The 13,758-nt window shown below is 42.1% G+C and overlaps 1 protein-coding gene across 7 annotated transcripts in view; it reads right to left on the bottom strand.

Annotated features, from left to right (window-relative positions):
- Positions 1–13,758, bottom strand: part of CDH19 (cadherin 19) — a 97,172-nt gene that overhangs the window by 32,058 nt on the left and 51,356 nt on the right. For 2 of the 7 annotated variants that reach the window (XM_039526781.1, XM_039526784.1), the window contains 2 exons: positions 2,738–2,857; positions 1,136–1,300 (listed from right to left, as the gene is read on the bottom strand). In XM_039526781.1, the coding sequence (XP_039382715.1) occupies positions 1,136–1,300; positions 2,738–2,857 (285 nt within the window). Of the gene's footprint in view, positions 1–1,135; positions 1,301–2,737; positions 2,858–8,641; positions 8,738–9,137; positions 9,232–13,276; positions 13,386–13,506; positions 13,611–13,721; positions 13,742–13,758 lie in introns of those variants that run through there. The other 5 variants (XM_039526782.1, XM_039526780.1, XM_039526787.1 and 2 more) reach the window with 5 other exon arrangements.

Below are 13,758 nucleotides of genomic sequence, written 5' to 3'. Positions count from 1 at the left end.
TTCTGCATTCCCTTACTCCTAATAAGCCAGTTCTGACCTTTGGCTCTGCTTCCTGGTCCTGGCATTCAGACTCCGACCACTAGGCCTAACTGCCTACAGCTCAGTCTACTGGCAAAGGGAAGGGAGGAGAGAGACGATTAAGGTTCTACACTACCTGTTTCCTTGCTAGATTGTGGGATCCATAGGGAGGACAGCATAGCAGCTCAGTTGCCTATGCCTGAGCATAGGGAAATACAAGACTGATTGTGGCTCTGTGGCTTTTTTAAACTATTGGATGAAATCTTAGCTTAGTTGAAATCAATGGCAAAGCTCACATTAACTGCAGTGGGACTAGGAATTCATCTGTTAAATTTAATTCTACTGCTGACTAGTTGGACCCAACTGGTTTACAGCATTTGTATGGTGTGCACTTGCAACATTATTATTATTTACGGTAGGTTTCTGAATAAAAAATATCAAAATCTGAATTATTTCCCACCAGTTCATTCTGAAACCGCCTTTGTTTTCCACACTTTTATAATTAATCTTTATTTCAGATTAGTGACCACAGGGTGCAGAAAACCAGTGGTGTAAAACCTCCTCTCTACATATGCACACTCTGGGAAGACTGCCATTAAAATATATTTTTCTGTATTAAGCCAGCATAGTGTGATTATTTCTCCTGAATGAAGCTGCATGCTAGATAGCAGTGGCGTTGCATGGCTTCCCTACTAGTTCAATTTGTATTTATTGTTTAATTAGTCAGTCCTGAAGAGAGAATTTTTATCCTTAGAGAAACATAATTTTACAGTTGTCAATATATTAACAGTAATAAAGAAAAATTATGCTCTAAATCCCAAGAGAAAAAAAATACGTTTTTTTTTCTATTTAACTTTCCAAAAGTAGGTATCTTGTTATCTCAAAACTATAACAAAACATAGCACTGGCTTAAGCTCTCTAGCTATTTAGTCCAAGCTTTTGTGTGTGTGTGTGTAGGGGGGGAAGTTATTGGTTTATCTATCTTTTATTTGATACAAAAGGCAAAATGTAGATCTGATCTCAATGGGTATACCACTGAACTTACTGACATTGCACTAGTACTAAATTTTCCCCACAGTTTCATGTGTAATAATAAAACTTCTTGCCATTTACTCACTTTGTTGAAATATGGGTTTGTTGTCATTGATGTCAGAGAGGTTGATGGTTACAGTTGTTGTTCCTGAAAATCCACCCATTTGCCCAACCATATCTTTGGCTTGGATAATGACAAAGTATTGCTCCTTAGTTTCTCTGTCCATTTGGGAAGAAATTCTAATGACCCCTGGAAGATACAGTTAGCTAAGCACATTATTTACGATATCTGACCAGACATTAAGAGTACAAAAATAAGCATCAGATTCAGTACCACTAAGAGGTTTCACAATTCATAACATCCATAGGCTGAGCTTATTCTTCCATTCCCACATTCCCACTCATGTGACACCCTCCCATTGTCATTTATTGCAGGGATTCCCTGCACCCTCCATTCTTTCCCTCATGCCATGGGCTCGTGTGACTCCTTCCCACCATGCCAGAGTCTCCTATTACCTCATGCGAGGGCTCTATATGCATTCCCATACCCCCATGCTAGGGATTCCATGTGCCCCTCCTATTTGCCATTCCCCCACACAATGTCTCCCCATCCTCTGCTCATGTCATGTTAAATTTTATTGGGAGGATGGACAAACATTGGATATTGTTATGCTCAAAGGCATTAATTGGTGCTATCAACCAGTCATTTAATCATGATACAGTTGCATAGGTACTTGAAGCTGGGTTAAACGGAGTAAAGGGGGCTATACATGTCCCCCATGATCCCCCAAATCAATAGGGTTCTGCTCATTGGTTCCTAGAATATTCCCTGAAGTTTTGGAATTGATCAGATGCTGTTTTGAAAAGTTGTTTTGTTACATACAAATTGACAGACAGACAGACAAATGTCATCAAGTTTTAAGTGTATGGACACAACCAATAATATACACAATGTTTAGTTTATAGCACATGTGACATTGTGCTGGAAGTTAGGACTTCTTGTTTTATATGTTCCTGGGTATCCCACTGTCTCACTTTCACCTTTAACTTTCTGTGCTTCAGCTTACTCATCTCTGAAATGAGAATAATAATATTCTTTACTTCAGAGAAGTATTGAGGCATAAATAAATTATGTCGATTAAATTTTGTTTGAGGTGTTAAGCATAAAATCTTATAGACTTGGGAGTATTATTATTATATGTCCTGGAATTTAATGTTTGCATCGTGACTATTATTTGAGCCAGTTTTATATATATCTTAAAAATAGGGAGGTATCTGAAATGCCTCACAGGCTGAAATTTTCTTAGATTTATGTGAAATTTATTCCATTTTATTTAATGAAGTGACTGTGGGCACCATCCAAAAACAAGTGAAGTAAATATGACTCATTCTATTTACTTAAATGGTCTCCAACTTGGGCCCTAAGGGCTTGATCCTTCACTAATCGAGTCAATGGGAGTTTTTCCATTGACTTGAGCAGGATCAGGATCAAGCCCTAAATCGAGAGACATTCAGATACTACAGTTGTGTGTGCTAGATAAGTAGATAGATTGTTTGATCTGAGGGCATTATACTTGTGCTGTCTTGAGAAAATAAGATTACAATCTGTTGTAATGTTTATCTGACACACAGATATTTTAGGCGAGTTCGTGAATGAAGCTCGGGTTATAGGAAGATCTAACAATACCTGTCTTTGGCTCCACAGAGAAGTAGGGCTGTCCTTGCAAAATACTATAGAGCAGTCGGGCACTATTGCCATAAGCAGGATCATCTCCATCTGTAGCTGTAACCTGTATCACCGAAGTACCTGAAAAGAAAAGAAGTGAAATAAGAAATTTCTTATATATATTTGTTTAAAATGAAATGACTGTTTGCCATATAAATAACATATAACTCTCTCTTGGCATATCTATAGCTTTTAACCAGTGTCATATTCTCTCTTCTTGTCTCATCTTTGTCTATGTCTTTTTTTTTTTTACCCATTTCATTTAATATAAATCAATTCATACTGTATGAATATATTCAGTACTGGCCAACTACCACCCAGTGTCAAATGTCTCATTCTCAAGCAAGGTCATATTGAAGCTAGCAAAAGGTAAACCCAGGGTTGTGAGTTCAATCCTTGAGGAGGCCACTTAGGGATCTGGGGCAAAAATTGGTCCTGCTAGTGAAGGCAGGGGGCTGGACTCGATGACCTTTTGAGGTCCCTTCCAGTTCTAGGAGATTGGTATATCTCCAATTATTACCTTTACCTTTGCCACCTAAATGCTCATCTAACTAAAGCTAACATTCTAAACCCTGCATAATCTGGATTCAGGCAAGGACTTGGAACTGAAACTGCCTTAATGGCACTGATGGTTGATCTTCTGCTGTCAAGGATAGAGGACAGACATCCATTCTCATCCTCCTGGACCTCTCTGCAGCATTCAGCATTGTTGACCACAAGATTCTGCTGTCTTACTTGAGAGAGGTGGCATGGGTTCAAGGTAATGCACTAAGATGGTTTGAGTCCTTCCTGGAGGGATGCACCTAATGAGTAATGATGGGAAACTGCACCTCCACCACTAGACCTGTTACTTGTGCAGTCCCAGAAGGATCAATTCTTTCTCTGGTTATTTTCAGGATTTACACACAACCACTAGGTCAGGGGTCTCAAACTCAATTGACCTTAGGGCCAGTGCCAGTCCTCCGAGTAGGCCAATAATGTCACTGAAGATGGTGTTCAGAAAATAAAATGTTTATATTATATTTTTTTATTTCAAATTTCTTAGAAATAATAAAAGTGCCATATAACTTTATACAATTCTTTGCCTGCCAGAGAGTTTTTAGTGTTTACCAGACACCTGGCAACACTTCAGTTCTGTCAATTTGTTGACTTTTGGCTGCAGTTAAAACCTTCCAGATTGCAGCAAGGTGTGCATCAGATAGTTGTGTTCGGTATTTTGACTTGTTTATATTCCTTGTGGAAAAAAGCGATGCTGCCTCCATAGCTGACTCTGCCCGGCAACTAATGATGCTGCCCGGAAACTAGTGATGGTATCTCTTTCCCTCTCCCCCAACCAATGGGAGCTGCGGGGGGGACGGGGGGTGCCTATAGCAGACATTGCCGGCAGCGTGGCTGCATACGTCTCTCCTCCACGGGCCACAGTGGAGAGGTTCTCGGGCCACAGATGGCCCATGGGCCGGGACTTTGAGACCCTTGCACTAAGTGAACTGGTCAGATCAAAACTTAAATGACAGCAATGTGCTGATGTTACACAGCTGTACCTATCCTTCAACAAATATGACCACATCACAACCACCACCAAAAAGGCCCAGTGCTTGGAAGAGATCAGTTCTTTGATGAAGAAAAGCTGGCTGAAGCTGAGGTGGATCAAGACAGAGGTGATGGTGGTGGGCAGATGACAGGATTTCGAAGAGTTTGCAACCACAGTGAACCCACAATTGGTCAATTCAGTCCATAGTCAATTCAGTCTGTAAAGGAGAACTTATATATTCCTTTCTGAGGTTGAGCTCTTACATATCATCATCTACAAATAAGATTTTCTACCATCTCCATCTGGCTTGGAAACTACATTCCATCTTGGTGCATGAAGACCTGGCCTTTGTCACCTCTCCGCTGGATTACAGCAATTCATTATAACTGGTCATGAATCCTTCAGTGCTTAGGAAACTCTAAATAGTTCAGAATGTTGTAGCACATCTCCTCAGCAACACAGGCTGCTACAAATACATCAAACCCACCTTCCACTTTCTATAGGCTTCCCACATAATTAAAAAACAAGTTAAAGGTCTCAGTCCTTATCTTCAAAACACTTCATAGCCTGGGCCCAGGGTGTCTTTAAAAAAAAAAAAATCTGTAGCTCCGGGACAAAGACTGTGGTTGACAACTATGTTCCTGTGGCTCAGTTGAACTCTCAACATTAAAAGTAAATCTTGTCTGCAGGAGACAACATCTTCTCTAGAGACTGTCTAAGGCGGTGGAATTAACTCCCCAAGGAAGTAGGGACCATTAAAAACCTCATCACTTTTTTTGCTCCAAGTACAAGGCTCATTTCTTTGATCTTGCCTTCTCCTGAGAGAACAATGCAGCAGTATGTGTATATAAGCCACACACTGCCCAAACAAGACACTCCACTGCACATATCTCTCTCACTGGAGAGAAAATGAGAAAACAAACCTGTGATAGATATGTAGTCATGCTGATTAATGTACTACTGGAAGGTGCTCAGGTACTATGGTGATGAGTGTGGTGTAAAAACCTCAGAAGCCGGTTCGTTTATAAGCTAACCCCTCCAAGATGGATAAGTAAAAATGGAAAAAATTTTATAACCCATTCATGAGCCGACCCTATAATTCAGAGGTCAGCAAACTTTGGCTCCTGGGCCAATAGGATAAGCCGGTGGTGGTCCGAGATGGTTTGTTTACCTCGAGTGTCTGCAGACACGGAGGTAAACCTAAGTAAACAAAGTGTCCCAGCACACCAGCTGCTTACCCTGACTGGCCGGGACAGCAACTGCTGGGGAAATTTTTTTGTGGGGAGAAGCTGGGAGGCAGGGGAGTAACCCCTGTGACCACCCCCCACATGACCCCACCCCTAGCCCGGGACCCCCCCACTCTCCCGATCCCATCCCTTCCCACCTTATCTGGTGAGGGCCAGGGGAGGATGTCTCTGACCTGGCTGGAGCTGTTCCGGCAGGCTGGGCAGCACGGTTGCAGCCTGCTCCGGCAGGCCAGACCGGGCAGCGTGGCTGCAGCATGTTCCAGCGGGCTGGGCCGGGCAGAGTGGCCACAGAGTGCTTCAGCGGTCGAGCGGCACGGTCACAGCCTGCTCTGGGGGGGCAGGGCCAAGCGGCACGGTTGCAGCTTGCCAGTCCCGGAGCTGTAGCTGCTTTGGAGGCTGGGGCCAGAAGTGGAGAGACTCTGGCGCTGCCTCTTCCCTTCTGTCTCCGCTGACTGTGCTGCTTCACCTTGCTCCCTCTGTTTGGGGGAGGGGCTGTGTCCCACCTCTCCCTCTCTATACCCATTCATAAGCTGACCCCCTTCTCTGGTGCTTCCCTTTTATACTAAAAAATTTGGCTTATGAACGAGTATATACAGTAACTTTAGAAGAGTACAATGTACCTGACTTTTAACCATTTCATGTACCCAGCTATGTCATCCTTCTGTGCAGAGAGAGAATGGTAGAGTGTATGTTCCAAAAATAGGCTCAATAGAAGGCTTAATATTTCTTCTTTTCTTCTGCCTCTCTACTAGTTCCATTCTCCTTTTCAATTTATATTAAAACAAAAGATTAACTTGTGACTTTCCAGTGGAATTTTTATCTCTATATTGGCAAATACTGTATATTGTCCTCAGTTTTTCTAATTTCTGATATGTGAATGCGCTACTTTCAGATTTATTTTCCACTGAATATGTTTTAAGATATTTTATTAAAGTGCTCCATATAAAAAACAAACCAAAACAAAAGACAAATATTGTATGAACGTCTAATTTAAAACCTACAGAGGAGCTGATAGAAATAAACTGTTAACAAGCAAAGCAGCCAGGAAATAGAACAAGACTCTGATAGCATTTTATATCCTTGAGGCCTTTAATGAGCCTTTCCTACTGCAAAAGAGATAGCAAAATCAATCTGCAGAACACGATTTCATCTCTAGTTGGGAGTCAGTCATGTCCTAGATCCAAAATTGACAACATCCCCATGGGCCATCCATGAGGATATCCTTGCAAAGCAATATTCCTCAGCATCATCATTTTATAATAAAATGATTATTTTTTATCTTATTTCTTACCTGACTTCTATATAAGAATACAAATAGCTACCTCTCTTGAGGAAAAACAAGACCCAGAGTCAGTTTCCATGACTTTCTGACATATGATCACATTATAACATCTTATCATAAGCCAGTCTCTTCTGTTGCATGTTTTCTCTGATAATTAAGTCAGCAACACCCTGAAGGTTTGGGGTCACTAGTGTAAAATACAGTATCTTCTCAAAATATCTTGATCCGAGTTGAGGCCACTCTCTGGATACTACAATACTCTTTTAGAAACTTCTCAGACTAAAGACTCAGTAGTCTGGCTAGTCTGGAGCGAAATGCTGTTCCTTTGCTGTTGACTTCAGGAGCAGTTCTATGTCTAGAGCAAGTATAAAATTCCACTCTCAGAACATGCCTATAATATCATTCTCAGAGTGAAACTAATGGGGTGGGGAGTGGAGAGAAGAGAGAGGCCCCCCCGACACACACACCCACTTGTGGCCTTTAGGTGTATATGTGGCATTTTTTTGAGCATATTATGTAGAATCCACTCTACCTATAGGCAGACTAAGCAGCTGCCTAGGACTGCAAATTTTGGGGGCCTCTGATGGGCAGAAATGGTATAAGTGGCAGTGGTGATGGCAGGATATGAAGGTGGTGGGGCTGCCCAGTGCAGGGGGTGGCTGGGGCTCTGAGCAGCCAGAAATGGCCCTCTACTGCACTAGTGGGGAAATGCTCCTGCCTTTTTCCCAGGGGCTCCAATGAGCAGGAAGCATCCCCCAAATAGGCTGTGCCTGATGGGGAAGCACTCTTGCCCCACCCTCAGCAAATAAGATCATGGGTACTACCAGGAGAAGCCCCGAGCTGTTCGGCACCTTTGTCTGAGGCTGGGACTTTGGCTACAAGGGCAGTGACTCACCCGGCTCTATGTTGGTGCCAGCCTGCACCTACTGCTCCGCACCCAGTCTCTGTGGATCTTGCTGCCCCAGCTGCTGCTACCACCACTCTGGGCTCATGCTACTGCTGCAAGTGGGCCAGCTAGGGGTGTGGAGTATGGGAGGACAGGCAGGGGGCCCCATTGTGGTTGAACTGAGCAGCTCCAAGGGGAGCAATGGCTCGATGTGGAGTGTGTCCCTGGCCCCAGGGGATGGAGGAAACCAGGAAGCATTGCAGGGAACAGATAGGGAGCACTATAATGGTGCAAGGCAGAGGGGAGGTGCAGTCAAAATCAAGGGATGCATCAACCACACTTTTTCAACCCATTATCCCCCTAGTTGCAAAATCTGGCTCTGCCACTGATCAAACTGGTGATATAGACATCTCTCTATTGCTGGTGAGAAATTTCAAAGATAAATTGACAGGTTAATCTTCAACAACCACAAACATCTGAGGCTTACAACTTCAGAAGCAACACTGTTCTCAAATATGACTGACAAGTAAGTACACTCAAGTACATAAACGTTAACTCAAAACAAACTGTGATCTAGAAACAGAAGGTCACCAGAGATCAGTCTCACTGAACCACTCCTGGCATACGAAAATCACTGTTAAGCATGAAAATAACGCAACCCTTTTGAAGGAACTGAGTATTAATATTGACAAAAGCTACCACTGTGGATAATCCAGTGGATACAGTGTATGATTGATGCCATCTCTGAAACAGGAACCCAAATACAAACAGTAAAGCTCAGAAATGTGCTGTTTTATGGGATTATATTTAATAGATCAGGGATATAGATACACAGAAAAAGAGATTGCTTATGTGACTGCAATATGATGATTACAGCCTATTGGGTCTCATTCAGTTAAAGCCATGTTTTATTTCTTACCCATTTTATTAAAAAATGAATACTTGAAGCTGTGATTGGTAGTGCTACCCATTTGGGCAGTTCCAGTCCAAACCCTCTGGTTCTGTGTTGGCTCTGCTGAGGTATAGAAGCAGACAAGGAAAGGTTAATGAGCATGGAGCTCCTACAGGTGGGCTCTGCCAGGCCCTGGGGCAGGGTATAATAGGAGAAGTAAGCAAGTAGTGGTAATCTGGTAAAGAGAATCCAATCTCAAGGTAGGGGTAAATGCTCCTCTCCTGCTTGAACCTCAGATGGAAGAGAACTTCCATTTTAAAATTTGGAATATATTTTTGAAAGGGGTGAGCTTTATTTTGAGGGGATTGGCTTCTCACATCTCTCAAGGAATGAGATTCCACATCATGGGTTAAATGTGAATGTGGTACTAGGCAGCTCAACACTACACATTCTCCAAGGAGAGATTCCTTTCCAATTTTGAATTTCTCACCTCAGATAGAAGATATTTCTGTATGAGTATTACCTGTGTTAGCAAAAGCAAGAAGTTACCTCAGTGGAATAGTGCTTCATTAAACATGTCAACGTGGGTAGTTATGCCTGAATAATAAAAAGTTGCAACTGCTATAATGCTCTTAGCATCCCTGAAATGATAGTATAAATGATTTTTGCAGCTTCCTGCTTGGAATTAAAAATATAAATCAGCAAATACAAATGTTATACTTTATACTAATGGACTCACACATTTTTAAGCCATTTTCTGAAGTTCCAGAAGAAAAAATGACATAATTGATGGCCTAATTGGTATTGTTCAGGATTATGATACCATTTCTGGAAGTATGGAAGTTTGGAAAGGACAATGAAATTGACATTGTTATGCCAAAGATGCAAGTTATTCAAACGTACCCATCAGCTTTCACACACTTGTGTCTTTGAATACAGTACATTTGGATTACACAATACATCTAAAACAGTTCAGACTGAAATATGTGTTTTATGTGTTCAAACATAGATCTGGATAATAAATCTATTTACACTTTCTTTATGATACTACTCTAACATCTAACTTGAGTACACTGCTTTCTGGTACATTCTCTTTAAAGATAAAATTGTTCTCTTTATTATTGGAGCCTCCTATGGTGCAAACATCAGTGGCATTTTCCTGTTATAACATATTAGGTAGCTACAGGACAGTCATATGGGAAATATCCTTTTGTTTTTCTAACTAGGGCCCCGAATAGATAAAAAATGTTACATACTGATATATCATTGCATCTGACTCCTACCCATTCCATAAGATGTACTGCATTTGTAGAAGTTTAATAGCACTATGGGAAGCACTTTATATAAAATCATACAAATGCCTGAGGGAAAACCATAGTCTTGTACTCCCAGAAGAGTCCATTTACAGATACATGTTTCATTTACTATGACACTTGTATATAAAATCCTAATAAAATTTAAATGCAGCAGATAAGGGAGAGCTTAGAAAGCATACTAACTCTTATACTAATTTGCATTTATGTTAATATAAATATTGGTACTTGAACCTAACTTTGAGCTAAATTTTCCAATGTGTGTGAGGGGTCAGAGGCATTCTGTGTGCACACTTGGGAAAGCAATGCATTGTTGTCTTTGGCTATGTAGTGCTTCCTGTCACCTTATTTTCCATGATCTGTGCTTGTCTGCCAGCAGAGAACTCTTTCCCAAAGGCAGAAGATGAGCACAGAGCCTTGTAGTGCTGATTGCTCACTGGGTGATGCCCAGATCTGAAGGGAACCTAAGCTAGAAGGTACAAGAAAACTGACATGCTTAACTCAACCAAGGGGAATTCTGTCTGCTGGCAGAGAAGAAAGAACTGGTGTGCTGAACTGGCATTGGGTTGATGTCACAAAGCTTTGCTGTTTCCAGTCTCCATCGGCTGATAGGTTAGAGGACCCTCTACTGGAATTGATGTTTTAGGATGCCGAGAAACTAAGGTCTTTGGCCTGTCTCGACTTGCTTTGTCCAGATTCAGGGTGCAGTCTCTACACACAATGCAACAACTGGTAGCCAGTATTTAACACCACTCTAAGGCTTGGTCTACACTGGGGGGGAGGGGGATCGATCTAAGATACGCAACTTCAGCTATGAGAATAGTGTAACTGAAGTTGACATATCTTAGATAGACTTAGAATCACTTACTTTGCATCCTCCCGGCGTGGAATTGACGGCCGCTGCTCCCCGTCAACTTTGCTTCTGTCTCTCGCCAAGCTGGAGTTTATCAGTCGACAGGAGAGCGATCAGGGATCAATTTATTGCATCTACACTACACGTGATAAATCGATCCCCGATAGATCGATCACTACCCGCTGATCCGGTGGGTCGTGTAGACGTACCCTAAGAGTATGTCTATGTTACCTGCTGGATCGGAGGGCAGCGATCGATCCAGCGGGGATCGATTTATCGCGTCAACTTCAGCTATGTTATTCACGTAGCTGAAGTTGTGTAACTTAGATCGATTTCCCCCTCCTCCCCTCTAGTGTAGACCAGGCCTCTGTTCTAATGACAGTATGAGTGAGGATAAAGGGGCATGTTCAGCCAGTGTGGGTATGAGAGTTGTCTGTAGCAGTACTCCTGAAATGACCATGTTGTCAGTGCTGCAGGGATTCCCGCACCCTGGTGCATCCAGAGGAAACTGCTTCATGTGGGTGTCCCAAGGTCTGCAGACTTTTACCTAGATTTATATTCATGACTCGGGATGATCAGAAGACCATGAATCTATCACTTCTGTAAACCAAGTGTCCCTCCAAGAGGGAAGAAGCATGCAGAGATTCTTCTCAGAGATCACCCATTCAGGTAAGATTGGGGGAGTTTACTTCTGTACTTTCTGTGCTAAGGGGAGGATATAGGCACTAGATCTGTAATTGTCAAAGTACAAGTATCTCTTACATGATTTTAGAATAATATCTTAGATTAAGAAAAACCTTTAACCAGATGGAATATTTAATTCATATTATTCTGCACTCCTGTGATATATTAGAATGGAAAGATATAATAAATGACTCAGGGGATTGGTTATAGGGCTTTGAGCCTTTCATTTTACATGGTCAGTTTCTATCCCCGGTCACTAATTATTTTAGCAGCATCTAAAAGCAGTTTGCTGGACTATTTGAAATAATGTGATGGTTTAAAAAAAGTTCCTAGGGAACAGGTCTACACCCCCCCCACCACCACCACCGCTACAATTGACCCTAACTGGCACCCTTGTTGGAAGACTCAGCTAAAAGGTCAAGGCCCGAGTTTATTCCTGTGGAAATGTAACTACCTTATAACCCTCCTTATAGGTAGGACAGAGCAAGAAAGCTTTCACAACTGCACCCCATGTTGTAGCTCTTTGAAGGATCATAGAAAAATATTGATCCAAAACCAAGATGATGTAAAGTGGCCCTGCTTCACTGAGCTGAGGATCTGCCCTACAATCTCTTGAGCTATCAAGTCTTCACTTTTCATGGACAAGAATTTAACTGTCACATAATTAATGGAAACAAATATATAAGTAACATACAAAATATTAATGTACAAATGTAAATTCAGAAAACAGAGGTAAGTGAAACATTTTTGATTAGCCATTATTTCCTTATTAATTCATCTTCCATTGTGGTATTTTCTAGAAGGTTAACATTTAAAAACCATTTTTCATGTTTATGCTCCTATTTTTATGTTAATTCAATGTTCGTATCAAGTGTATAGTCAATTCTAAACATCAGTTACATAGACTAAGGGCCAATTCTAGGTTTATGCCTGTCTCCATGCATAAATGGAGGGTTTTAAGGCCAAAATGTCTGCCAGGACAGAATTCTGTGGCAGTGGAGGGCCCAGAACAGGCCCCAAAGAACATCCCTCGGCCTGCGCCACTTCCCGCAGCCCCCATTGGCCTGGAGTGGCGAAACGCGGCCAGTGGGAGCCACGATCGTCCGAACCTGCAGACGCGGCAGGTAAACAAACTGGCCCGGCCCACCAGGGTGCTTACTCTGGCGAACCGCGTGCCAGAGGTTGCCAACCCCTGTTCTATGGGAAGCCCAAATGAACGTAAACTGGCCTCTCAGAGTAGGTTATCATGTTATACTTTGAAATACATCCAAGGGTCACCCTATCCCCAAATCACTGACCATGATTTAGTAATGATCCATCATAATGGTGGTATAATTTACTCAGCAGATGACAGCTGGGGGTAGGGTGTGGGTGTTACACCATGATAAATCGTTATTTAATGATAGATAAGATGGTTGTAAAAAAAAAACCAAAAAAACCCAGGGATTTTATTTAAATCAAAACAAATGGAACTGGTTTCCATCTACTTACAATAACATAAAATATATGAAGAATATATATAATAAAAATAACTATTTGAATAAACACACACACTTTAACTTACTACTAAGTGCACTTAACTAAATATAACTCTCTAAATACAGAAAAAAACCCTATATCTATCTCAGTATGTACAGGCTATTATCTTATAGGTTATTGTTATTGTTATTATTATTATTATTATTATTAGTTCTAGGTTCCCCTCTCCCCAGATATCTCACTGGGTGCTGTCTAATACCCAAGTTAATCTTTGAGCCCTAAGTGCCTTTCCTGACTTCCTGAAAAGATGGACTTGACTCCGGTGGTGCTTACTTGAGGGAGTGCACATTAAACCAGACCCATGGGATCTGAAGGACTTTTGGTTCTCCTGTTCCAGATCTCTGGAGAATTATGAATCATTGACAGGAGATGACCAGATCTGATGCTCAGGAGCCTACAGGAACGATTACTCAGGAACATGCCATCAGACACACACTGACTCAGGGGACCCTCTCCTGCACTTCTGTCTGTCCTGCTCAACCTCAGCTTCTCCACTCACTCACGGTTTCTCTCAGTTCTGGTTTCCCTCTGTCCATCTGGCTGCTCTTCCTCTCAGCCTGTTTCTCTCAGTTTACTCACAGACTTTGTTTCTGTCTCTCTCAGGTTCCCCCCAGCCTGCCTCTGTCCCTCCACCATCCCCCTCTTCTCCTCCAACTGTCACTTCCTCTCCTCCCACTTTATTAGAGAGAGGGGATGGGAACAATGACAGTACACTCACCCTGAACCAGGGGCAGCTCTAGACATTTTGCCGCCCC

Source organism: Mauremys reevesii, linkage group 2 (assembly GCF_016161935.1).
Source record: "Mauremys reevesii isolate NIE-2019 linkage group 2, ASM1616193v1, whole genome shotgun sequence".
NCBI lineage: Eukaryota > Metazoa > Chordata > Testudines > Geoemydidae > Mauremys > Mauremys reevesii.
This window is presented reverse-complemented; position numbering and strand designations above follow the sequence as displayed.